Source organism: Tigriopus californicus, chromosome 10 (assembly GCF_007210705.1).
Source record: "Tigriopus californicus strain San Diego chromosome 10, Tcal_SD_v2.1, whole genome shotgun sequence".
In the NCBI taxonomy this organism is placed as follows: Eukaryota; Metazoa; Arthropoda; class Copepoda; order Harpacticoida; family Harpacticidae; genus Tigriopus; species Tigriopus californicus.
In genome coordinates, this window is record NC_081449.1 from 13,726,843 (window position 1) to 13,753,054 (window position 26,212).

The 26,212-nt window shown below is 44.2% G+C and overlaps 9 protein-coding genes across 9 annotated transcripts; 8 read left to right on the forward strand and 1 right to left on the reverse strand.

The window, feature by feature from the left end:
• The first annotated feature begins 65 nt into the window (after positions 1 to 65).
• LOC131888718 (tudor domain-containing protein 5-like) lies at positions 66 to 3,517 on the forward strand. Its single transcript, XM_059237640.1, has 10 exons — positions 66 to 232; positions 310 to 527; positions 597 to 735; positions 809 to 998; positions 1,080 to 1,436; positions 1,517 to 2,145; positions 2,221 to 2,533; positions 2,644 to 2,767; positions 2,840 to 3,091; positions 3,164 to 3,517. The coding sequence occupies exons 1-10, from the start codon at positions 146 to 148 to the stop codon at positions 3,330 to 3,332; spliced, it is 2,478 nt and encodes an 825-aa protein (XP_059093623.1). The 5' UTR covers positions 66 to 145; the 3' UTR covers positions 3,333 to 3,517.
• On the forward strand, positions 3,488 to 4,738 carry LOC131888726 (protein-lysine N-methyltransferase EEF2KMT-like). The gene is made up of 2 exons (XM_059237647.1): positions 3,488 to 4,128; positions 4,189 to 4,738. The coding sequence occupies exons 1-2, from the start codon at positions 3,490 to 3,492 to the stop codon at positions 4,627 to 4,629; spliced, it is 1,080 nt and encodes a 359-aa protein (XP_059093630.1). The 5' UTR covers positions 3,488 to 3,489; the 3' UTR covers positions 4,630 to 4,738.
• Positions 4,739 to 4,835: 97 nt separating this feature from the next.
• On the forward strand, positions 4,836 to 6,815 carry LOC131887611 (kinectin-like). Its single transcript, XM_059236240.1, has one exon. It carries the CDS (start codon positions 4,836 to 4,838, stop codon positions 6,813 to 6,815), a length of 1,980 nt encoding a protein of 659 aa, XP_059092223.1.
• Positions 6,816 to 7,029: 214 nt separating this feature from the next.
• On the forward strand, positions 7,030 to 8,513 carry LOC131888724 (uncharacterized). The gene has a single exon (XM_059237645.1). The coding sequence runs from the start codon at positions 7,187 to 7,189 to the stop codon at positions 8,429 to 8,431; it is 1,245 nt and encodes a 414-aa protein (XP_059093628.1). The 5' UTR covers positions 7,030 to 7,186; the 3' UTR covers positions 8,432 to 8,513.
• Positions 8,481 to 9,492, forward strand: LOC131888730 (exosome complex component RRP43-like). The gene is made up of 2 exons (XM_059237656.1): positions 8,481 to 8,770; positions 8,840 to 9,492. The coding sequence occupies exons 1-2, from the start codon at positions 8,524 to 8,526 to the stop codon at positions 9,475 to 9,477; spliced, it is 885 nt and encodes a 294-aa protein (XP_059093639.1). The 5' UTR covers positions 8,481 to 8,523; the 3' UTR covers positions 9,478 to 9,492.
• Positions 9,493 to 10,852: 1,360 nt separating this feature from the next.
• On the forward strand, positions 10,853 to 11,233 carry LOC131887612 (annexin A7-like). Its single transcript, XM_059236241.1, has one exon. The coding sequence runs from the start codon at positions 10,853 to 10,855 to the stop codon at positions 11,231 to 11,233; it is 381 nt and encodes a 126-aa protein (XP_059092224.1).
• Positions 11,234 to 12,122: 889 nt separating this feature from the next.
• On the forward strand, positions 12,123 to 14,112 carry LOC131888728 (serine/threonine-protein phosphatase 6 catalytic subunit-like). Its single transcript, XM_059237654.1, has 5 exons — positions 12,123 to 12,589; positions 13,004 to 13,307; positions 13,377 to 13,562; positions 13,633 to 13,794; positions 13,872 to 14,112. Exons 1-5 carry the CDS (start codon positions 12,518 to 12,520, stop codon positions 14,060 to 14,062), a joined length of 915 nt encoding a protein of 304 aa, XP_059093637.1. The 5' UTR covers positions 12,123 to 12,517; the 3' UTR covers positions 14,063 to 14,112.
• A 334-nt stretch (positions 14,113 to 14,446) lies between these two features.
• Positions 14,447 to 17,714, reverse strand: LOC131888719 (ATP-dependent RNA helicase SUV3 homolog, mitochondrial-like). Its single transcript, XM_059237641.1, has 6 exons — positions 16,749 to 17,714; positions 16,567 to 16,674; positions 15,994 to 16,503; positions 15,681 to 15,919; positions 14,996 to 15,221; positions 14,447 to 14,924 (listed from the first exon to the last, which is right to left on the reverse strand). Exons 1-6 carry the CDS (start codon positions 17,652 to 17,654, stop codon positions 14,463 to 14,465), a joined length of 2,451 nt encoding a protein of 816 aa, XP_059093624.1. The 5' UTR covers positions 17,655 to 17,714; the 3' UTR covers positions 14,447 to 14,462.
• A 5,960-nt stretch (positions 17,715 to 23,674) lies between these two features.
• On the forward strand, positions 23,675 to 25,925 carry LOC131888725 (uncharacterized). Its single transcript, XM_059237646.1, has 2 exons — positions 23,675 to 23,768; positions 23,850 to 25,925. Exon 2 carries the CDS (start codon positions 23,970 to 23,972, stop codon positions 25,116 to 25,118), a length of 1,149 nt encoding a protein of 382 aa, XP_059093629.1. The 5' UTR covers positions 23,675 to 23,768; positions 23,850 to 23,969; the 3' UTR covers positions 25,119 to 25,925.
• Positions 25,926 to 26,212: the final 287 nt, after the last annotated feature.

The following is a 26,212-nucleotide window of genomic DNA, read 5'->3' on the forward strand; positions in this document are numbered from 1 at the left end:
GAATTCGTGAATTCGAAGAATAACTCAAAATGGTCACTTTTGACTATTTTGGTCTAATCAGCTGTTCTCATTTTCCCAGCCAAGCGTTTCAACTTTGAAGGCCAGAATTTTCCTCTCGGTTTCGACTCAAATCCCAGGTTAGAGGATGGCTTCTCATTCGGTCGGCCTTGAATCTGTGGCCCTGGATGTACGTTCGCTGCTCATTCCATTCGCTCACGGTCTCTCTTTAAGGGTAAGTGAGTGGAATGTTTTCCTTGCCCAATCCAACCTAGATATGACAAGTTATGATCAAACTTGCGGGAATTCCAGGATTTTCAGCATGAGGCCAAGAGTTTGTTAGGTCCAAATGGTTTACCCTTCCGTAAATTTGGCTACTCGTGTCTACTTGACATGCTTCGAGACATGCCCGACGTCCTCACTGTGATGGAATTAGGCCAAGGTGAGGTGCTGCTCAAGGGCGTTTTAGATGCCAAGACCAAACATATTGGGGATATGGTCAAGAAACAAAAGAATAATAATGCATCCAAGTAAGTTATTGAATTGCTCAACCTTACCCCAATCAATTTATGGACTCAGGATCTTGCGTTTTATTAAAGGCAAAGTCAAAATGCACGATATTTAGCGCAAAAAAAAACCCAAGAGCGAAGTCAATTGGTGACCAAGAACATAGCTCGAACGCGAGCCATTCCCAGAGATATTCAGAATAATTTATTCGCAATTTTGTATCGAATGTCGGTGAGTGTTGAGATATTGCTTGGTTGGGGGGGTATCCGTGAGAAAGATTGAGCAAACCACCATTGATTTCTAGCCCATTTCGACGGATAATCTGGTGCCAGTTTACCAACGACGATACGGAAAACCGCTTGAATGGGAACGTTATGGTTTCACGGATGTTCCGGATATGATGAGGAGTTTGTCGCAAGTGGCCATGGCCAAACGTGGATCCGTTTGCCTCTTCTCATTGAGAGACCGTGCTAAATATGCTGACCAAATGGAAGGTGATTGATTGAATTTTTAGTTGTTTTTTTTTACCGTGATGACCGCTGGTCCTTATTGGGATGGGGTGATACTTTTGGCAGATAAGAACCAAAACTACCAACCCAAGGCCTTGAACGAGGGAGGACGCCTGCCCATTGTGCCAGTAAGGGAGAGCCTCATGATCGCTCCGCTCTTGGCCAGGAATTTGGCCAAGCTCTTGGCAGATTTTCCCCATGCTCTCAAAGTGGACGATCTCAAATTGGAATACCGGAAGAAATTTGGCACGGATTTTGATTTCCGCGAATCAGATCCCTCGATCACGTCCATGCTGAAGTTCTGCATTGCCCTACCAGACATGTTCAAGGTTACCCAAATCGATGGGGTAAATTATTGCGGCCCTTTGAACGCCATTTTCCCCCAACCCCAAACAATGCCTTCAGAAGTACTGCCCAAACGAGGTAATTTTCACTTCACTGCGAAGTCTTCTGATTTGAAAGAATTATAGTATTTATCCAATTCATTACCGTCTTATCTCCAGAATCGAAGAACTCGACCCCGCAAAAGAAGAGAAATGCCACAAGCCAATTTGACCGGATCAAAGGAGATGTCGTTTTGGACGATGCCGTTCAGTTACGCACCCAAGAGCTTCCGCCCAACCGCAAATTGGGCGATGCTTTCGAAATCTTGATTGGGGAGGTGTACACTCCGCAAAAGTTCTATTTCCAACTACAAGCTACAGCCCCAGACCTCGAAGAACTTATGGATGATTTAAATACGTTCTACGAAGGCCCCAAGAGCGTGGATTACAAACTGCGCTCAGTCGATTTCCTCGCCGGTCAACTTGTGGCCATCAGATACGTAGAAGATGGCCGTTGGCATCGCGGCATTATTCAGCAGCTACGCAACTCATGCACAGCTCAAGTTCGATTCGTGGATTTTGGCACCGTCCAGAAGGAACAGATTGACAACTTACGGTACCTTCGCAAAGCGTACGTCTTGTTTCCCGCCCAGGCCATCTTGGGGCGTGTGGCAGGGATCCGCCCATTGAAAAATGACTCCAAGTGGTCTGTGGCATCCTCAAGCCGATTTTATAGTCTCCTCACTGACCTGAGTGTGGAAAGCGATGAACCTTTGTTGGGCGTTTTCCGAGGCGTTCAGATGGTTGGAGTAAGATATAGAACAGGATGAAGTCCGCTCTCTTTTGAATTCCTTTTTGACGGTTTTTTTTCTATTGCCTATTAGGACGTGGTCGTATCTTTGGAACTCGTGGATCCGGCTCGAAACCCTCCTGTGGGGTTGAATATCGGCAAAACCATGGTGCAAGAAGGCCTAGCTTTGGTCGACCCCAATGCTCTGACAACTGATCGACGGCAAATATGCCCATTTGAGTTGCCGGACCACCATAAATCCGTTCCTCGAACTGAAAGAGAGAGTCTCCGGAAACCGGGTCAAAAGGTGGTCCCCCCTCCGCCCAAGAACCCACCCAAAAAGAAGATCCTCGGAGAATATGAAGAGACTCGCCCGAGTCAATCCAATCCGCCCACAGCTTGTTCTGGTATTAGACAATAATTTGACTTGAGCTGATAGGCAATTGCGATTTACTCACTAGTACTAGTTTTGATGTTAGTGTGAGTGTTTACTAATTCCTGTTTGATTCTTATGCAGATGTCAAAGCTACCACTTCAGTGGAGCCAAGGAATCGAAACGGCTTATCACCAATCTTCAGTGCCTTTTCAAACAAGTCACAGGTGTCATCGATGGGATCAAGTGGCGTTTTAAGCCTTAATAAGTCCGTATCCGTCGTTGCCTCTTTCTTCGATTGTCAATTCATGCCCTCACATCTCATGTTTTCCGATTGCAGTATCAGATTGGACCAAACCGACATCAAATTGGATTCCATCACGATAACGAAAGTGGATTTGAATAATCAAAACGCGATTCATATCATTGAATTGAATGAACTTTGTCTGGCCACCTCAGCGGGAATTTCAAGTTTGTTCCAGTGGAAAGGCAGAGATTTGTTGGCTCATTTCATGGAACTGAAGCAACTTGGCTATAAACGTTATTCGGTGCCTAAAAGCGAGTGTGAGAAGCTCTTCTCACTAGGACTTATGTGAGTATCTTTGAATGTAGCGCTAAGTGGTAAAGCCGGTTTGAAACCCTCGCACTTTCTTCTATCCTCTAGTGAGAATGTGCCAGGATTTATCGACGAGAAGAGGGATCGACTGGTGGACGAGATCAATCTCTATTTACTCAAGGACGTGCCTTTTCTGGTGAAGGCCTTCGACTCAAGTCCAGATCCAGAGCTGTTAAAGTCATTAAACCGGGAAATTGCCAACCGCCAAACTTGTTAGATTATGAAACCCATGTCAGATGATTTTTTTCGTATCCACTCATCCAGAAGCGAAATGTCGTAGAAAAAAGTATGTCACAAACTTTGGCATCCGGCCAATTAATTTCGTATGTGAGTCGATCTCTTGTATATATGTCCCCTAAAAACGGGCTTCGATTATGGAGAAAACTCAAAAACTCAAGTCAACTTTTTCGCATTATTACTTCGCTCATCTCCACACTGTGTTCCAACAATGGACAGATCTCTCCGACGAGATTATCGGTTATGCAGGGACAGGAGGCCCAGCTTTGGGTATTCAACTACAACAAGACCTGCTGTCCGAGATCATTGTCAATCACACAAGTTCAAAGTTCCCCGTGTCTAAAGTTCACCAAAGACGAGTGGCTCAATGGCTAAGTGACCTCTGTCAGGAGCTTAATTGGACCCTGCTCCCAGAGTTCCAGACCTGGATGGACCGTGACCCGCATTTACGGGAGCCAGACCACATTTTCAAAACGTACGAATACTCAAATGACTCGGGAGTTAGAGTGGTGCTTCTGGAGGAGAATCGAGATCCCTTGGGACAGGGGACCACAGGTCTGATCTCTTGGCAAGGTGCGTGCATGTTAGGCGCGTGGTTCGAAACCTTTGGTGACCAGTTGGAAGGGAAGCGAATCCTTGAACTAGGATCCGGATTGGGTTTGTTCGGAATGAGCCTATTGAAGCAACGTCATGTAAAAAGTTACTACTTTACGGATTGTCACCCTAAGGTATTGAGCTTTCTACAATTGAATTATGAGCTCAACTTTACAGATAAGGTAATACGTATTCACATGTTTCGGGCCGTCTCACTTTTGATTGAGATGATCGATTTCCAGGGGATGATTGGGCAAAATGATTTAGACCAGTGGATTGAGACTCCTCCACAAATAATGCCAGGCACATCCAAAGCGGATTCATCATGTGTACATATCCAAAAACTGGATTGGACTGACTTCAACATCCAAGACATGCCCGAGGTGGACGTGATTTTAGGATCGGATCTAGTCTATTCCGTTGAATTGTTGCCGAATCTAGCCAAAGTGATTAGAATGGCTTTAAGCAAGAGCTCTGACGAACATTCAAAGGCCATCATTTCATGCACTCAAAGAAACCATGATCATCTAGAACAGTTCTTAAATTGTCTTCGAAAAGAGGCCCTAGACTACTGTGTCCTTACTAGACGAACATTCAATCCCAATGAGAATATGCTTATTCATCATGAACCTTTCAAACCTATCATACTCTACGAAATCAAATTAGATCAACATGCTAAATAAAGACAGTACAACACACAATAAGACAAGCAAGCCTCTCTTTCCATGCATTTATGAAATTTGGAAGTAAGTTTGGCCTAACTCTATAGTTTTTTCGGCTCCTGAATTTCTGACTCAAGCTGAAAAACCGGTTCGTGTTGAAATGAAAGGAGGGAGAAGGAATAATTCTGACTTGAAGAATCGTTCGGCACTCATCTCAATCATCCACCATGTTCCCAAGGACCACTCATGATCCCTGTGGAGGTCAAGACTCACAGGATTCGGATAGATACTCAGCTTCAAATAGTCAGGCTTATTTGACGGCAAAAATTCGTGTCGAAACGGAGAAGATCCACCAATGGAAGATTCGCTCGACAGAAGCGCTCAATTTGAAAAATACCCAGGTTGAACATGCCCGGAAGTCGGTGTTAAATCTCATGGAATCTCTCAAGGCAATTCAAACTCAACGGCAAGAACTTCTCGATCGTTTGTACCAAGCAAAAGAGGCGTTGGCTCAAGTCGAAGATGAATCTCGCTTGAAAGACTCGCAAATCCGGGTCCTTAATGAGAGTTTCGCCCGATTTCAAAATGATATCGAGCAATCCCATCGCAAGCAACATCAGTACATGACATTCGTGTCTCAGGCCAAAAAAGATCGAGATAGGCTATTAGCGATTTGGCAAAATATCCAAGAAATTGGAAACAAAGATGTTCTGGCCATTCGACACCAAATACAAGGCCTTGATTCCGAACGTGAGAAAGTGGAGGAGGCTTTAAAGATGCTTCGTGGAGAGTGCGTGAAAATGGAGGGAGATGAACTCGCCAAGAAAAGCGAATTATCGGCTCTCAGGCTCCAGAATCAGGCGATTCAAAAGCAATTGGCTCAACTCCAAGATCTGATCACCCAAAGCGATGACGCCAAAGATGACTTACAAAGGGATTGGGATACCTTCAAGTCTCAATTGAGCAAAGAGGCTACCGTAGGCGAGCAAGATGTCAATGAGCTTGTAGAGCAAATCTCACAACTTACTGCCAGAGAGGCTGATCTGAAAGCCGAGATAGCGATTGTTAGCCAAGGTAAAACGGTGGCCCAAACCAACCTCAATCAGATGCAAGGTCAAATCGAAGAGGTCAAAGAGCAACTTCAATCCCTCATAGAGACTATCCAGGCTTTTGAAACGAGAATTCTCGACGAATATGGCTTAAAAGAAGGGGAATTGAAGGTCATCGAACAAACCATCCGGAATCATCTGGAGCCCGAATTGGAAGAACAATGCGCTCAAGCGAAATTGTCCGATACCCAAATTCGAAACTTGATTGAGAAAATTCGCAAGTTGAGCGTCAGTTTGAATGGAAAAGACATAAAGGCCCGAGAGCTAGAGAGGAAGAGGGATAACCTTCTATGCTCTCACGAAGAACTGAAGCTCATTAAAGCCGATCTCAAATTGGCCTCTGACGAAGTGGTTAAGCTCCGATCCATTGAGTGCAAAGGAAGACTCCTGGAGGATGAAAATTTCGCCTTGCGAAGCGAAATCGAGATTCTGGAAGGACGATGTAAAGCTATGGCCTCTGACATTAAGTCAAAAATGACTGAACGTGGTATCAAATGTCGTGATGTGCAAACTGATCTTTCGAAGGCTCAGCAGAAATTAGCTCATGTTGATCAGGAGTTAAGGGTCTTCCCTCTTCTACCTGATGATGAATTGGAGTCATTGAAAATGAAAATCGTGGAGGCCGATGAGAGGGGCTTGAAAGAGATCAAAGACTTGGGAAATCTCCACGAAGAGCTTTTAGAAGATCGCCGTCGAGAAGCCAATGACATTATCTCTTCCGTGGAAAAGCTGGAGAAAGAGATCGACAAAACCGAGCATAATCTAAAACAAGCCCTAGAAGAGTCCAAGGCGAATGCGGAAAGAAAGAAAAAAGACTCTTTGAGAAAGAAACAAGACCCGAATCCACGCGAGAAGTCGCCCGAAATTTGCCCCCAACCCAACAAGGTCAGCCAACCACAAAGCCGCAAGAGAAGAGCCCTACTTCCCAAAATTGATGATGACGAAGACGGACTAGAATATGACCTTTTTGAGGCGAACGATACGAAAGTGAAGAAGGCATACGGTCGAAGCCCAAGAACGAAAGAGAAAAATGTCGGATTCATTCGTCGAGATCACGATTATCGTTTCTTCAAAAACAAAAACCGTCCTCGGAACTAGGCGGATGAATATTTCCGTGCCAGCTTTGGTGCATGCCAAAGTGTTTGGCCTTTTCTTCGGGAAATTCCTGAAAATGTTGTTTCGAATCTATATATGATAATAAATCCGTTACGTAATTTGATATTCCTGAAAACTTTTACTTCATTGTCTGTTTTCAGTGTTTGTACACGCTTCCTATTTTCAAATCTAAAGGGAACCTAATATACTACTCGCAAACCGAAACACCGTCTCCGAGAAAGACGCACAAAACCTCTCACAATATTTGATGATCATCATCATCATCGTCATAACAAAGCAGCGTTTCATGCGTCTTCCACGGGCAAGACCTTTTTTCTGAGTGTTTTTAAGTCTGAGGACTGAGGTCTGAGAGCATGTCTGATGGGAGTACTGCTAACAGTAGCTTCCTAAGCAAATCGTCTGGAGTCGAAGTCCCCAATGAAGAATCCGAACCCATCAAGCTTCCCCCCTCCTTGACCCTCACGCCTGTTTCCAACACCACCGCCCCACAGACCACCAACACCACGACTTCCTCCTCATCGTTCATGGTCTCGCCGCCCATTTTCAGACGATCGAGTTCAAGTGGCAGCTCCACGTCCCGCCTTCTCTCCCACCCTCCGCTGCCTTCGCCCTCTATGCTCTTGCATGAGAACAACACGCCCACTCCGGTGATTGTGGATAAGCTATTGAGCGTTCTGCCAGACACGCCTTTTCACTTGAATCCGTTCGACGAGGCCTTCAAGCACAGCACCCGGATATTGACCTCCACTCAAGTGTCGCATGAACCTCATGAAGATGCATTGCATACACCTAAACTCAATTTAATCCCGGAATCACCCAAGCTTGTGCCGGTCAATCCCGTCACCACTCTTCCCTTGATAACTAAAAGGGACCCTATCCCTCCCGCTTCTCGAAAAATCCGACCTATTGCTCCTTTAAAGACCGATTTAATCAGTGAAGTGTCCTCGGCCAAAGAACCTTCATCGGCCCAATTGCTCTTGAAATTCCCCACGGGAGAGTCGATCCATTTGTCAGACATGCCCGTTGTGTTAAGCACCTCGACTAGCTCAGGCCCGTCCATTTCAGACACGAGAAAACCGGTGAGACAGATGTTGAAAAAGTCCATCGCCCGGAAGCGAGGTATAGAAATGACAGATCCGGACAATGTGGAAGTGCCCAAGATAAAGAGTCAGATATCCGAGGATGAAGAGAAAAGGCGACAGATCCTGGAGCGAAACCGAGCTGCGGCACAACGAAGTCGTAACAAAAAGCGTCATGAGGTCGCCAAGACCCGTGAAAGCATGGACAAGTACAAACTAACCATTCGTGAAGTCATGGCGCAAAATGAACGTCTTATGGTGGAATGTCAATGGCTGAAATCGCTGCTCGAAAAGCATCTGGATTGCTCCGTCACCAAAGCCCTAAATCAAAGAGAACTTCTCGAAAAAGAGATTCGTCCCAAAATAGTCGCCTTACCCGCCGATCCTGAGAACAAAGGTCAACCAATCGAGATCCCATTGAACTTGATACAAGCCTCCAAGCAATCGAAAGCGGTGGTTCTAGTCAAATCCCAAGGACAAAAAGCTATTTCAGATGCAGCTATGAAAACGAATGAATAAATCTTTGCCATTATGTTTGGCAAGTATTAGTTACATCATATGTGATTGTTAATCCCTATCGATGGATTTTTTATCTTTTAGATCGATTCAGGATGGATGCTCAATCATCAGTGAGTGAATTCAAGGGCATTCAACCCTTGGAATATTTTCAACAACACATCGAGAACGGCATCCGTGTGGATGGTCGCCGGAGTCTTCACGATTTCCGACCCGTGACGATCTCTCAAGGAACCATTTCCAGTGCCGACGGTTCTGCTGTGATCAAACAGGGTAACTCCGTCTTTGTGTGCGGGATCAAGCTCGAACTAGCGCCACCCAACCCCAATGAGCAGAATAAAGGTAAGCATACATACCTTTAGCCTTAGGAAGCGTTACCGTACTTAGTGAAATAGACATTCTGTTCTCTAGGTTTTATCGTGGCCAACGTGGATTTACCCCCTCTCTGTCATTCACAGTTCAAACCAGGACCTCCCAGTGAACAAGCTCAAGTGGCTTCGAAATTTGTGAAGGAGGTGTTGGAGAACTCCGGTATTGTTAAGCTCGAGGATCTCAATATCAAGGAAGGAAAACTGTCTTGGGTGGTCAATGTGGACATTATGTGCTTAAATCATGATGGCAATGTCCTAGATTGTGCCTTGAAGGCGTTATTGATGGCCTTCACTGACTTGACCCTCCCCGAGGTCACCCTTCAAGAGGACGATGAGGCCGTGGTTGAAACGGGTGGAAAAATCGTGGTCAACAATGAGAAACGCTCCAAGTTGACACTTCATTCCAAGCCCATAGCTTGCTCCATGGCCATTTTTGACGAGAAGATCCTAGTGGATCCGACCGAACAAGAAGAGGCTCTGGCTGAGAGTCTGGTTACCGTGGTCTTGGACGCGAACTCTGGAGATCTTGTGCATTTCTACAAGCCAGGTGGCTCTTCGATATCGCGGCAAAAAATGCAAGAATGCACGGGTTTGGCCAAAAAACAGTACAAAACCATTGCCAAATCCATCGATCAAGCTGGGGTGGTGACCAAAATGGATTCCAAGCAATCGAAATAAAAGAGAACCCTTTGCCGCTCTCTTTATTTTTGATGACCCGAAAGTCGGTTTTATAATGAAAAGATAAGGCCAAGTTATCTGTTCAAATGAAAAGGCAGTTCTGCGATTTGAGGTTGGCAGACCTTATGGATTTGAATGAAAGCTTTTGAAACCTACCATCATTCATAATTCATAGTTATAATCAGTAGCCAAATGCTGTCAGCTTTACGTACAGTATGGGAATGAATGTTCACATTCAGCTACAAGTGGATTCAAAAACGTAATTTTCTGGCTTTCGGCTTTTCGTCAATATTGTTCACTGAGGTGTTGTACATATGAATTGAATTTACTCAATCTTTTTGACGTCCATTGGTTAGTTGTGTTATATATCTTTGGTTAGAACTAGAGGGCTAGCCCTTTAGTTAAAACTGTTCATTAGCATCCATTACGTTCGACGAAATTGAACGGACATACCCTCACAACCACTTGATTTAGCAATGGCATTCCGCCTGACTAAATAAGTTAGCCTTTCAATCAACCATGCCCACCTATTGCTCAACTCCTAATTTCTCGCCCACTTCCACACGCGCTCANTGTACATATGAATTGAATTTACTCAATCTTTTTGACGTCCATTGGTTAGTTGTGTTATATATCTTTGGTTAGAACTAGAGGGCTAGCCCTTTAGTTAAAACTGTTCATTAGCATCCATTACGTTCGACGAAATTGAACGGACATACCCTCACAACCACTTGATTTAGCAATGGCATTCCGCCTGACTAAATAAGTTAGCCTTTCAATCAACCATGCCCACCTATTGCTCAACTCCTAATTTCTCGCCCACTTCCACACGCGCTCATACAAACAGAGCAGGATATACTATGCCTTTTTAGTTGAGGATCGACTCGATCCACCCAGGTATCATATAATACCCTTACACCTGCTACGAATTTTGTTCGTGTTACCACATACACACAATTGCTCATCGCTAAGTCCACATAGTTGAAACGTAATGTATGACGAAATACACTCGAATCATCCATTGAAATGACATCCCACTAGCTACAGTGACTCACATTTGGTCAAAACCTGCATGCCTGATTCATCCATCCATCCTCTACTGGTACGGTGTTAAATGTTAGTGTGAGTTCGCTTCACTAACTGAGTCCGAGCCAGGATACGATTTGATCTTTTGCCAAGTTCCCTACGTCTTGTACTGCTCTGTCTGATTCCTGTTACCATTCAAAGTTCCAAGATGCAGGTCTAGGTACTGTACTTCAAACAGTTCTTAAACAAGTTCAGTCAGTGGTAAAGTGAGAAATCTCTATAGAGATCTAGTTCTGACTTCAAGAGAAAAACAACGTTCTGATCAAATCCACCCATTTAAGCTATCGAGATGGCCTATAATGGTGGAGGATTCTATCCCCAACAACAGACGGGCGATTATAAAGAAGGCTACCCTCCACCAGGTCAAGGCTATCCGCCGCCTAATCAACAATATGGGCCCCCTCAAGGGTCGTTTTCTGGAGGGTTCCAACCCCAACCGGGTTATCCCCAACAACAAGGAGGCTATGGCTATCCTCCTAACCCCAACACTCAGCAACCTCAAGGAGGCTACTATCAACCTCAACAACAGCCTCCTCCACCTCAGCAGAACGACGAAAGAGAAAGTTTTGCAGAAAGTTGCGCCAAAACTTGTTGCTGCTGTCTGGCTGGATATTGCTTGTGCGACGCCCTGTGTAACATGTTGTGCTGCTTATGTGATGTTTTCTCCTAAATCCTGTTAATTCTTTGGTCCTTTTTGTATCGATCCACATTTTATCTAGTCAGGACAAATTATTCAATATGCTAACTCTTGGAAAGACCACATAAAAAATATCAAAGAAAGAATCGTGCTTGTTCGTTCTTTATTATGTATTATATATTGCGCTTTATGTTGATACTGAGGCCAACCAACGAATTACGTTGAGATCCGGATATAGGAGCCTCTAGACTACTACGAAAGAGGTTCTTTTATGCGGATTGTTCCTAAGACCGAACTCTTTTTTTTCCGGATGGATTACGATTCAGTAATAATGACTGATGACTTTAAATGAATCGAGTAAGCAATAATGATCCTCTGACATACTTGCATTTCGCTATAAATTAAAGAAATATTTAGTTTGTTCCTGTTTGATTGATTGGCTTGCAAGGCATTGATTTTTCAATATCTTGAAATGTCGGATAATGCAAATGGTCTTTCTGATTAATAAGTCTCGAAAGGAAAATCATGATCTCACATTTGTCTTTGGTTGTTTCAGGAGGTTAGTGGAAGCAATCCAATACATTTCCCCATAAAAGTTGACTATATCGTAGGTTGGTTCTTATAGCCAAAATAATTGATGCAGCAAAAAATCAATAAAACAAAGATGATGCTTCTATCACGATTGTTTCTACAACTTAAGTTCTTATAACGAGATTTCTGTTCATTCTATTTAAAGTTAGTTTTCCATTTTTAAAATTATTTGACAACGAAAATTCGGAAGTATTCAAATTATCCTCCTCGTAGATCGCTGTTGTGTATCTTTCCCGCCAGGGGCGCTGCCTGTAGGGCCTACCAATCCTTGTGCTTCAGATCTTTCGTCGTTCTTCCCCTCCATCAATGTTAGGATCAAAATCAGTCAAAGAAGGCTCAGCCCTGAAAAACCTTTTCCATCCCATATCCTTGAGCTTCGTATTACCAAACTTCATTTCCCCTTCCCCACCAGATTACATAAGCTCTTTCGTTCATACCTCTCGTGGTCACGCTGTCTTCAGAGCGATGTCAGCAGCTTTTGTGGAAATCCAAATCTATATCCAACGAATCTTGTCTGAAACCTTGCCTAATCCACTCATCCGGATTGTGTCTCCGCTTCGATCTCGTCTTTTCCCAATTCCTCCCCTGCCATTTCATTGTCACCACCAAATCCATGAAATAGTCAGTGGCGCCCTCTCACGCCCTCCCCTTCCCCCTTCCCTCCCCCTTTTCTTGGGGTCAGGCTCCCTGTGAGAACGCGTTCACCCCCCCGCCCTCGGTTTGAACATGGGGTCGGATGTGGAGCATTGGATTGAAATCGCCAAGGACTGCAAATATCTACCAGAAAATGACCTCAAGGTGAGAGGCCTGATTCTCGGTTCGAATTCGGGAACCTCGTTTTTGAACTGGTAGCTTGTAGATAACCTCTGTTATTCCATTATTAGGTTGGTTTCAGATTCAAAGAAATATATATTATAGTTTTACGAGAGAAATATGATCTGACTCGAATTTGTTCGATGTTTCTCCAAAGATTTTCCTCGGTGTACCTCGCCGAACACTTGAAAATCTGTTGCCTTTTAGCTTGAACAAACCCTTGCTATTATTGATTTGTCATGCCTTATGCGTTGTTTTTATAGCTGCAATCATAACAGTGATCATAACTTTTCCCACAAAGTTGAGAATTGAACTGTTTCGTCGGTTCGATTAGCTAGGTTAATGGGAGAAACGAGGGTAAAGTAATGGTTTATTTTGGTCCGTGCGTCGAAATTTCAGAAACTTTGTGATGTTGTCTGCGACCTTTTGCTGGAAGAGTCCAACGTTCAACCCGTGTCTACGCCTGTGACAGTGTGCGGCGACATCCACGGTCAGTTCTATGATCTGGAGGAGCTCTTTCGCTGCGGTGGGCCAGTCCCAGACACGAACTACATATTCATGGGCGATTTCGTGGATCGCGGCTATTATTCCCTGGAGACACTCACCCGTCTGCTCACACTCAAGGCCAAATATCCGGATCGGATCACATTGCTTCGCGGCAATCACGAGACCAGACAAATCACGCAAGTCTACGGGTTCTACGGTAAGCTCAAGGGTCTTAAATGTGTATGATTAGTGAGCAGCCAAGTTGAACAGCTCAAGGTCCTTCCAGATGAATGCCAGAACAAGTATGGGAACGCTAATGCTTGGAAGTATTGTTGTCGTGTGTTCGATCTCTTGACCGTGTCGGCTCTCATCGATGGCCAAGTGCTGTGTGTCCACGGGGGTCTATCGCCGGCCATCCGGACTCTTGACCACATCCGGCTCATTGAAAGGAATCAGGAGATTCCAAATAAAGGTAGGCACGCAAAGATCCTAATGACAAGCAAATCCATTGGCTCCAACACCTACGTATGGCCCGTTCTTAGGTGCATTTTGTGATCTGGTGTGGTCAGACCCGGAGGAAGTGGATTCGTGGACAGTGAGTCCTCGAGGAGCAGGCTGGCTTTTTGGTTCGGCCGTCACCTTCGACTTCATGCAGGGAAATGACCTCGAACTCATTTGTCGAGCCCATCAGCTAGTTCAAGAGGGTAAGACATCCGAAACAACGACCCATCTTTAGCGGGAAGTTTTGAGTCCATGTCGCGGGTTTTGGGGTCTTTTCTAGGATACAAATACGTGTTCAATGATAAACTGGTGACTGTGTGGAGTGCGCCCAACTACTGCTATCGTTGCGGCAATGTGGCATCCATATTAGAGTTCCAAGGCGTGCAGAACCGCTCTCCCAAGATCTTTGAGGCCGTACCGGATTCGCAACGCGTGGTCCCCGCCCTGGTGACCACACCCTACTTCCTGTGAGACGTGCAAATTAGATGCTGTTGCTATTACTGCTTCTTCCTATTTCTTCACCCCGAACCGAGGAAAAGGTCAGGAGACCAAGGACCTAATTGTGATGTGTTGAGTTGACCGAAATGCTAGCAGCCCAAACTCACATAATTTTTGTTCCAAACATTTTCCGTACCTCCGTTCTCATGTGTCGTTCACATGAGCGGTGCGTAATCGATTCCTACGCAAATGAAGTCCAAGCTCCCGTCGATCCTCATTGTGTGCAGCAGACCCGAACTTGAAACATTGATGATAGAACTACTATTTCCAAAGATAAAGATGCTACAATACACGAGAATCATGTTGAAAAAAAAAATAACTAGCATCCCATACCACCAAGGGTGGGGCGGGTCCGGCTTATTTATCAAGAATACTACTTTGGTTTATTTTTACTCGGACTGTCTGGATTGTCTAGATTCTGCTCCTGTTTTAGCTTGTCCAGCCATTCTCGTCTCAGACTGGAGAAGATCTCTTTTGTTAGAAGCCCTCGTTCTTGTAAGAGCTCGGAGAGTTTCGCGCTCGGTTTCAATTGGATCTCGTCCAAATCTTCATCGCTCACCAAAGCCGAAAATGTCTTTTTGGTGGGTCGTGTCAGCGATTGAGACGAGACCGAATCATTGCTGATCTTGGGTAATTGAGTGTGACGCCAGGCTTTATCCTGGCGGTTTTGTCGATTGCGGGCATCAAAGGCGTCTTCATCGACCTTGGCCGCACTCGAACTAACGCCCGATTCAGAATTGCGGAGGAGCTGAACAATATTGGTGACACCCTCGGCAATGACGATGTCCAATTCCTCTCGCACATCTGAGATCAACATCACGTCAGGAAACATGTCCTAAAAAAGACCAGCACTCATGGATGTCATTCACTATTTGAAGCATTCAATCAACCTTGGATCAGACTTACTGGAAATCGGTACGAGAGCCAAAGATATGAGTCCATCACGTCGTGCACTGCCTCCATTTGAACCAGATCGAGAATGGTGTTTGGAGGTGAAAAGGGCCACCCAATTTGATGACAGAGCCAATCGAACGTGATGAGCTCGCCTCGACTGAATTGGCGGGCAAACTTGAGAAACATCGTGCAGACAAAGGGACTCTTCCGATTGATTGGGGCGCAACAGAAGGTGTACCTATAAATACATTATTTGTTTCATCTGAGTCTTTTAAGGAGGTTTCGATCATGAACGCCTGGAATATTGACGGGGAGACTAAGTCTTCTAAGAACTCCCATTCGATTCAATGCATTGCATTCCTCTTCAAATGAGGTCGTTGTTACAAATCAGCTCGATCGAACAACGGAGTCAAAAGTTATGCCCTCCCAAAGAACAGTTCAAAACAGGGCACAGAATGAATGAGCACATAATTGATAGCTCAATTCAATCTGTGTGGAGTTATGCATTAGTGTATGTGCTAGAGTAGAGCACTGCTATTTGAGAAGGGCATGGCTTAGATACAGACGCATGAAAGACTGGAAATTTGCAACAAGCCTTTACAGTGACTTGGGCCCAAAGCGTATTCTTATTTGAGAAGGTTTAGACCACCTCATTTCCCCGTTCATATTCCAAACGTTCATATTTAGATATACATACTTGGCTTTAAGTGGTAACTTAATGTGTTCAATCATGTTGGCCAAAAACTTGAAGTCATCCGTATGGCAGAGAAAGTAGCTGGAATCGTCGAGCGTGGAGAGAGAGATGAAGATGTCCACGAGGTTAGCCAGACCAGCGTGAGGAAGATGATAGGCGTACATCTCGATCTGGTCAAAGGATGGATGAAGACCAGCTTGAAGGATGTCAGGGGGAGTTTGTTTCAACAGATCCTTCATAATCTGCAAAGCAAAACAAGAACAGAACAATCAGAGTTGAAACATACTATGGTATATCTCGATGAGAAACTTCTTACATTGATCTCGTCTTGATTGAATGTGGTAACGTAACCGGTTTCCCATTGAGTGTTGTATCGTCCGGCACGCCCTGCAATTTGTAGTGCTTGAGACACGGAGATCAATCCGACCTCTTTCTCGCCGTTCTCGAGCAGGCAAATTTTACTCGTCGAGTAGAACACGATCCGGCGAATATTCAAGTTCAAGCCCATGCCAATAGCGTCAGTGGCCACGAGCACTTTGCAAGGATCATTGGGATCATTGAATTTTTCAGACATGGCCAGTTTCGTTCCAGGCGGGAGACTGCCATAAATAACGGCACACTCCACTCCCATTCGTTCAAGAGCCCTGGAAACTGTATAAATGTCGTTCTTGCTGAAGCACACAATACAATCACCGGGTTCGACGTTCTCGAATTTTTGTACAGCCTTGTCCATTATCTTGAGTTCCGTCAACCTTTTGTTGGTTCGCACCTCGACCTCCTCGCCGGTGGAAATGCACAATTCTTTGACTAAATCGATGGCTGAGGCCTAGAAATGAATACACTTGGTTACTGTTGAAAATCATGGGTTTATTTGACGGATTCTTCTCACCTCCCCACAAACGTGAACCTCTTCAGCGGGGATCCCTAACAACGCTCTGGTCCACGCCCAACCTCGTTGATAATCCTTGATCATTTGAATTTCGTCAATCACAGCCACCTTAGAGAGAAAATGGAACGAATTCATTGGTCGAAAAGCAATTTTAAGGAGAAATTTCATTTCTGGATACTAACCTCAAAGGGGTTCGTTAAATTACTCATCTCCACAGTGCAGGAGACGTGATTGGCCGGCTCCTGATCCTCGCAAGCATATTTCCTCTCTTCACCCGTGATTAAATCACAAGGCACATCTCTTGTTTTACATTTGTTAAACACCTCCACGGCCAAAAGTTTCAAGGGACCGCAATAAACTCCACTTTTGGCACTCATAAAGCGCTCCAAGGCGTGGTACGTCTTGCCCGAATTGGTAGGTCCGGCATGAAATATGATCTTCCGATTGATCTGACGAGCCTCTGGATACCAATTAGGAGGATTCGTGAGATCACTGATGACTTTCAGGTCATCCAAACATTCCAAGTGAGGAAACACTTTTCGAGCGTGTTGGAGGAAAAATGGGAAGACATCATCGATGGACTTGGCCCCTTGAAGCACATCACAAAAGAGGATATAGAGATCCGTGGGCAGATACTGGACATCCAGACAAAACTTGCGGAAGCTTACGTAGGCTTGATGATACAAGTACTCATCCAAGCCATGTTCCTTGCTCAATTTTTTTATCTCTTCATTGGCTAAAAACTTATTTAATGCACGCAAAAGAGTAGATTTGTCGAGTTTCCCTGCGATTTGTTCCCCCAAGTTCATGTCATCGGGATTGGCTTTCACAATCAAAGGTTTGAAGAGCTGATTAATGTTCTTGGGTGAACTGTCTTGCGCGGTCTTGTTTTGATGCCCTTTAAAGACCGAGCTGGCAAATTCATCCAAGGTCTTGGCTCTGTGACTATCGCCATGTTTACCATGATTGGAACGGTTTCTTTGGTGCCTAAGAGGCACGCAAAATGAGACCAACGAAGGATGGGGTCTCAAGATCAAATTTGCCTGAGATAATCCACTCAAGGTACCTCTCATCCACAACCGATTCATTGTCAATCACTAGCGGACCTTCAGAAGTAATGATGACATAAAAGACTAATACGTTTGGTGAGGTTTTAAAACACGTTTATTTGGACCTATTTCACTTTGTTTGACAACATTGGATCACATCCAGCGACAGTCAGCTGCCGAAAGTAAACAAATATGGCGGCAAAATAATTGCGAACACGACTGCTTACTATCTACGCTGAAAATTGGATTCTGCTCCGCTAGTTGAGGATTCCATTTCATAGTTGCTCGTTTCGGATTTGTAATCGTCCTCCTCCTCGTATTCATGGTCCTCGGATTCCGTCTCATCCCGTTTGTAATCCTCCTCGACACTTTTGGCGATGGCGTCTTCGTGTTCTGAATCCATGGGTTCCAAAAGATTCGTTTTATCAGATGGAACACCAGGCTGGCAAACGGGTTGGCAGCAGCATTTACACTCCTCGGCATCTCTTTTGCAATAATCGTCGTGGTCGTATTTCAAAGCATGGCCACCGCAAAGGCGATCACCAAATTCCTTGCAAGTTGGTTTGCAATCTGCCCTGTCCTTGAGCTGAGTGCACCATTGCTTATTCTTGACCACACCTTCCATATCGTCGACGTTAACAGCCACAGTCTTATCAAAATCCTTTGATTTGAGGTGCTCGTCCATATAAGCTTCGGGTGGATTCATAATGACCTTATTTCTCCCTATCTCGCACTCGTGTTTGAGACAGCCCTTGCAATGAGTCCCGAAGCATTTGCCATCCTTAACGCAAAAGTAGTGGCCTTCTTTCTCTTCAATGCAATATTTTCGCGCCACAAACACCTTGTCATTGGTTTTGCATTCCTCCTTAAGACGTTCTTTGATGTCCTCTCTGGGGACCTCCAAGCAGATACCGGAGTTTTCTTCTGTTCCGTTATTCTCCTTGTCAAATGCTTCCTCTAGTCTAGCCTTGGTTTTCTTGACGCTTTCACATTTAACTGAGCAACAACAAGTGATCAGACCTTGCTCATCTGGTTTTTCTCCACGGCAATTCAACTTGTGAATCTCCCCTTGGGAGCCCTGACAAATTCCGTCACCTTGGGCCTCGCATATCATTCGACAAGATTCTTTGGTCTGGGATTTGGAGCATTCTGCGTCAGGGTACTTTTTGAGTATATTTGCCCTACAATCGGGTTGAGAAATACTCGACTTCTCGGGAAACTTCAGGTCAAGTTTTGTTGTAGATTCGTCCTCTTCCTCTATTTCTTGCTTTTCTTGACCATTCCGATTGCTTTTAGCATCATCGTCCTCGGCATCATGATATTCGTTTTCATTAAAATAGTCCATGCCTTTGGAGTGGGTGCCATCGGTGGGTGCAACCGATGTTGAGATAGTAGACGTTATTTCTTCAGATGTTGCACTTTCTGGCGTTGCATTTGAATTTGCTGTTGTCCAACCCCAAGATGATTCATTTTCCAATTGCATTCCATGGGTTGCCCAACCAGTCCGATCCATCTTATTGCCCTTAGGTGTAGATGTCTCAGTAACGGCATTAGAGCTACGTTTTGGACTTTTAGCTATGCATGGATAGCAACAACAAAACTTGATGGGCCTTTTCGATTTCGGACACGAAAATGTCTCAGGTTTATTGATTGCTTCGTCGTCACAAGATTTGAGATTTTGACAAAAATCCGTACAATCCTGGTCAATGCTGGCCCGGGTGCAATCAAGCTTAGGGAAGGCCTTTTGAGCGGCAATTCGACAAGATCTTCTTTTCGCATTGGCCAAATTAGAACTATAAATGAGAATTAAAACAAGCAGATGCACTTCCCCGAAATTCAGCCCCTTCATATTTTGATGTGGTGATCTCTGCCTACGAAATGTTATCTGCTCGTGTTTGACATCTTGTACAACACCTCTTATGGATCATCTTTCGACTGTTTTAGGATGTTTAGTATTTTTGGATTAGGGGTATGTTTTCCGGCTGTTTTATTTAATTTCGAACTGACAAAATCAATACGTAGACGGAGAAATCATTTGAAGACATTTCCAAAAATTTCCAATCCAGATTTCCAATCATATCCAAAAAAGTCAGCACAAAGATCAAGGTTATTGAGGACCCAAAAATCTCGTTCATTTCCATGACAGAAACATGGCTTCGGCCAGGGGTCTTAAATGAAGAACTAACCATACGTTAGTAAGCGGGATTCGAACCCACGACCCCTTGGAACCCCCCCCCACTCATGTCATTGTTCCAAATCATGGTCTCTCTTTGGGTTGGTTGCAGATCCCAGAGTCTGAGGCGATTTTGAAAAAGTCTCGCTTACCCCTCGGAGTGTTGATCCACCCTTTCAAGGACTTGAGCCATCTCCCCGTGATCCAATGTTCCACCATTGTTCGCTGTCGGCAGTGTCGAACCTACATCAACCCTTTTGTGCAGTTCGTCGACCNTTTTTTTTCGTTGAATGGTACCATCGGCTAAAAGGAACTCTATGTTCTGTCTTTGATTGCACTTTTTAAACACCTAGTTTAGATTAAGACAATTTCGTGGTGCTACCTGACACGAGAACTAGAAACTAGAATAGGTCTATTGGTTTTTCCAGCACAGACATAGCTCAGCCCAGACATGGGTCGGGTCAACTCGATCATGAGCCAGCTCGGACATGGGCTAGATCGGATTTGGCCCAGCTCAGACTTGACTCGAAATATCAACCCGATCAACCCAGCTCAGCTCGAAATCTGTTTTTTTGACCCAGCCCAGCTCGTGAGCTGGAAACTGTCAACCCAGCTCAGCTCGAAATGAGCCACCTTCCTCTTAGCTCAGCCTAGCCCGAAAATTCTTGGCTCATTACATCTCTAGTCACTAGCTTCGGATCAATTTGGATTTGTTGGCAGGTTTTCTCGGACGACCTTGTTCATTTCATGCATTGTAAGGTGCGAGTTCACTGAGGCAAATAGTTATGGCGTGATATGCCTTCAGGGAATCTAGAAGCTCTCCTTATTAACCAAATGCATCAATGGCTAAAACGTTCATTTGTTGAAATACCAACGAAAGGAGATGGAGAGAGGTGGTATAGTAGGGCCATGGGTAAAAGTGAAGTATGATTATGAGCATGTTAATTCCCCATATGTTGATGGAACTCTCGCAAGCCAAGCCAAACCAATCCAATCAACCACAATTCCAGCAGGGTAACGACCTCCAGATGGCTCATTAGACCTATAGGGACGTTTAGGCAAGCCCTGGCAGGTTCATTTGTTTGCTGGTACAGGTGTCAGTAATGCAACCTTTGGGCTTCAAACACGTTTTTGTGAAGCTGACCCTTCTTTCACATGGCTATTTAAGGAAAGGTCAGGTTCGTTAAAACTAGTTTGAAACGTCAGTTTTGCATCACTGGCATTGGCAGGCACGTCTGTTTACGGGTAGCAGAGCTTGCCTCAATGTTCGAATACCGGTTGAATTGAGAGCGATTTGATCACACCAAAGTGGAGAATGAATTGAATCAGCTCATGGGATTTTGAACTTATGTACCTTCCCAATCGTCTACTATGATTGAAAAGCTCTGTGGCAAATAAGGATCCCAAGAAGGAAAAGCTCCATTGGATTCCAATCATTGTCCGGGAATCAACACGTAGAGATGTGCTTGCCTAGTGAAAGTTCAAGAAATTGAGAATCGATAGGTTTTGCCTCTGTAGGCGGGATTCGAACCCACAATCTCTGGGGAACCATGTCGTGCCTCTATTCCGTGCATTAGACTACTCTGCTATCATGGATGAAGGTGTTGCCTCAGAAGGTGGGTTTCGCATGCAAGAGCTCTGAGGAGACATTTCGTGGATTTATTGGGTCCTTTTCACCACTTGGCTAGTCATTGCAGCTATCCGTAGTAAGCCAAACTTATGCAAGTGCTAGATTTCGTAAGGTCAAAGTACCGTCACTTCAAATTTAGCCCTTTCAACGTCTCGCAGTTGTTGATTTTTAGGGTGAATAGGTGTCCATGGCAGAGCAGCCTTTGCTCTATGGTATTCTAACCCACATAAAAAACTCACATGCCAAAAAGCAATATAAAACTCAAATTTTCATAAACCTATGCAAAGAAATTGGGAGCACACATGGTTAGCCCTTGATTATAAAATATGGTGCCTGTAACCGTCAAAGTGTAAGGTTTGGTTATCCTGCCAATGATTCCGCTCCTGACTACCCTTTCCGGCTTGCTGTTCGAATGAATGTTGTTGTTTGTTCCTAGGGCTAGAGTCCAACGTGCCATCCCCACACCAATTTTGTAAGTTTGTTTTTCTATTTTATATGTATATCAATTTCNGCAGTTCGTCGACCAACGAAGATGGAGATGTAACGTCTGCTAAACGTCTGCTGTTGGTCTCAACTTATTTCGTTGCAATAGGGTGCGTCCTGATAATCCCATTTTCCCACATGGGGTTTATATGTCTATATATTAGATATGACTTGCACAAAAGCCATGTTCACATGTCTAATGGAGAAGTAGAAATCTTAGTTCGTCATCGTCATCTGTCTATTGTAACAATGTATAGACCCCCTTCTTGTTCAGTAAGCTCGTTCTTGTCAGCTCTCAAATTCATAGGAAATGAGTTGGACCAGTCAGTTTGCTCACAGGTTTTCTTTGTAGGGGACTTCAATTTTCGGCTAGCGTTGTAGAGGGGAGGATTGGTCCAGTTAGATATATTCCCATCTCGAAATCGACATCTCAGTCGCTCGAAAAGCTGGAGGAGTTTGCGATCTTGCGCAATCTCTCCCAGCATGCTGGTGTAGCCACCAGAGCAAATAACCTTCTGGACTTGTCTTTTCCAATGGCCTTGATGCGATCCAGTATGTCCATGTGACACCTAGTAATCTGTCAGATCATCATGTTCTTGAGATAAGGTCTACCAGTACTCAAAAGGAGTTGCAAATTAGCAAAAAGGCTCCAGAGCAATTTGAATCCAGTAGTTGTGGCTGGCCTTCAAAGAAAGTTGGAGTTGATCCAAGGTAGAATTAAGGCCCCCATTGAGACAGATCAGTTGAAAAAGGAAAGTAGAGTAGTTCAGGAGGTCAGGTCGAATCCGAAGGCATTTATCTCTATGCAAACTCTAAGAGAAAGATGAAACACGCTGTAGGCCCTTTGAGGTCGATGGTGAAGCCACAGACAACCTTTTGATGAGTTTGTTGAGATTGGTGAGGCTAGCCAAGTTGAGTTGTTTAATGATCTTGTAGTCACAGATCAAGATGCTTCAGAGGCTATCATGGAGTTGAGACTCTCGAGCTCTCCTGGTCCTGATGTTGTGACATCTCAGTTTCTTATGAGGTGCTCACTAGTTCTTGCTCCTATTTCCTCGTACTTGACTCCATGAGTTAGCTCATGTTGTTCCAATTTTCAAAGGGGGAGATAAGTTGCTCTCCAGTAACTATAAGCCGATTTCGCTCACTTCAAATATTGCGAAGGTGTTTGAGAAGATCATGGAGTCCAAACTTGTTAAAATTCTTGAAGTCAATGAAGTCCTTCCTCCTAGCCAGCACGGGTTCCGAGCACATTTTAGCACGGTTACCTAAATGATTGAACTCATAGACCAGGTCATTGAGGGACTAGAGAGTCATGAGTCAGTCGGTGTAGTCTATCTTGACTTTGCCAAGGCCTTTTAGTTAATAGACTCCATGAGATTGGGATCCAAGGCAAGGCTCTCAATTGGTTAAGAAGTTTCATTTCTAGTAGGAAGCAGTTGGTTAAGGTCAAGGGATCCCTTAGTGACATGTGTTCCTCAGGGCTCCATTTCAGGTCCTCTCCTTTTCATCACCCTCATTGCTCCACTTCAGAAGCTTAGTAGTATTAGAAATATCAATATTTCTTCCTATGCTCACTCAAGGACACTAGAGCAAAGGCCGAACAAGTCCAAAGATGTTTCACTAGGAACATCACAGAAATGAGAGGGCTCTCGTGTTGGGAGAGACTAAAAAAGTTGTAATTGCACAATATTCAGAGAAGGAACGAAATGTATCTGATAATATATTGTGTAACCGTCAAAGTGTAAGGTTTGGTTATCCTGCCAATGATTCCGCTCCTGACAACCTTTTCCGGCTTGCTGTTCGAATGAATGTTGTTGTTTGTTCCTAGGGCTAGAGTCCAACGTGCCATCCCCACACCAATTTTGTAAGTTTGTTTTTTCTATTTTATATGTATATCAATTTCGTCTGTACGCTATGTCTGCACTATGCCTTTTCACTCTAACAGCAAAACCGAATCAAGGAATAAAATCAAGAAGAATTCGCGTTTCGAATCATTCAGGCGGTACGTTCTGACGACTACAAACGTTTTGAAAATTGTGGCCGATCTTCGAAAATCCTTACCATCATGCCCGTAGAACATTCGCCCGCCCCCTCCACTGCCGAATCGGATGCCCCGCAAGATATGGACGAAGTCAAAAGCGGCGAAGTTCCATCCCAGGCCTCCCCAGTGGCAAGCTCAAAGAAGATCACCAAACCTGGATTGAGATACGGCCTAATCACGAGGAAGCGTCACCAATTGGAAAGACTCATGGAAGCCCCGGACAATTTCGACATTGTGGTTCGGGTAAGAAATGAGTTCGATGATAGATTGAGAGAATTCACTGATCTTTGCGAGAGAATTCGTAATGAATCGGTCAGCAATCCAGACGAGTTGGAAGATTTTGACCGTTGGGCTTTGGACAAGATTATCATTAGTGGCGAATTTATGGACGTTGTCAATGATTGGATCAAAACCCAAAGAGTCGACAGCAACAAGGAAGATCGCGTCGAAACCCCAACAGGAACACTTGCTGCCGACTCGGTTCCTCCTGCCCCAAGAAACGATATCGACAATAACAACGCCATCGTAGAGTTGGTAAAGCAACAGATCGACACCAATCGGTTGCTGTTGGAACAACACAATAGAAGTAACTTGCCAAGGATGGAGATGTTTTGCTTTGATGGAAACCCCCTCGAATACAGCACCTTCACGAAAGCCATTACGTTCAACGTGGAAAACAAGACTGGTGATTACCATGATCGATTATATTATCTCAAGAGTTACACGCGCGGCAAGCCCCAAACTCAGGTCGAACAAATCACCAAGTGCCTGGACCACCTCTTTATGAATCAGAGAATGTCCCCACTGCTCTTATCTTCTACACTTTTGGGGCACAAACTTATCCACCTTTCGTCACAGGCGGCTACTAAGAACTACTCCTTGGCAGCCAAAAGTGTTTTCGATGCATTTCGTTGTCCTCTGAGTTTTATAGTATTTCATAATGGGACAGTCCGCACTATTATCCATATTCCTGTTTTTATCAGTAGTCCATTTGTTCTTCTCCAACACAATCATGCACCCATCCTCTTGCAGCCCCCAAGCAAAACTAAACTGACAACATCCTATCTTCCACACAACGTCATTGCAATTTCAGGCAAACAATACGTTATCCTTTCTCAGACTGAAGTTAATAAGTGTTTAGTTATTTCTAGCACCTATTACTGCCATGTCTAAGGGCTGCGCCCCTTTACATTTGGATCTTGCCTCTCTGGGCTCTATGCACAGAATCATTCCCAAATTTTGCCTTATTGTCGGCTGGATGCAGTTGCTTCCATTCCGACATCCTGGCAGCTGGGCAAAAGAGATTTCCTTGTGTACTACCCACACGTTGCCTCGATTAGCGTTTCATGTCAAATTCAGGTGGTGGCTAATTTGATCTTTACAGGTTTACGTCTGGTTCACATACCCCCACATTGTCAATGTGTAGGACAAAATTTTCGCGTTCTGCCAAACTTTGTACATGACCCCGAAAACATTATCTTCCAACCAATATTCTCAGGTTTCAATTTTTCTTTGGCCAGCAAATTCACTTCTCTACAACATAAACCCCTGGATATTCCAGCTTACGATCGGCCAGTAACAATACATTCTTACCCTTTCATTCTAGGCCCTTCAAGCATTATCTTATACTCTACTCATTATGTACCTTGACCAATCTTGCGGTACTCATGTTGATACTGTTTCTATTTTGTAGATATCGACAATCAACTAACGCTCTTCTCCCTTCATTTTCGGAAAAGCCATAGTTCTGTTCGATTTTTGTACATGTTATATGTTTATCTATTTTAGCCACGGCTGCATTTCTGAAATATGGGAGGGATGTTGTGAAATACCTTCGGAAGCGGGACGTAATGGATCTCAGAACCTCATAATATATATGTATTCTGGTTCGAGCGCGCTTATGCAAATGCAGCAAGCGCTCTTTTTGATCTTCGTGTGTTTAGGATAATAAACGTACGACAACGGCAGTTGTCGACAGGACCTAGTTGAGAACATATCTCCTGAATATATCCTATTAATCAGAGTTTTACAACAATATTTTTGAGATTTTCGAGATGCGTCGCTAAACAAGGGCAATCAATAGAGTACATGATTTGCTCTACTAATGTCCAAATCTTTTTTTGACATGTTACGTGTATTATGCCCTAAAAAGCATATTTTTTATTATTCTACCACTCTTTCTACCTGTATATTTGTAAGATTCCAAAGAAATTGAGATTAAAGAGGAATAACAAACGTTTCATGATAACAATTCAACTTGCCTGAAG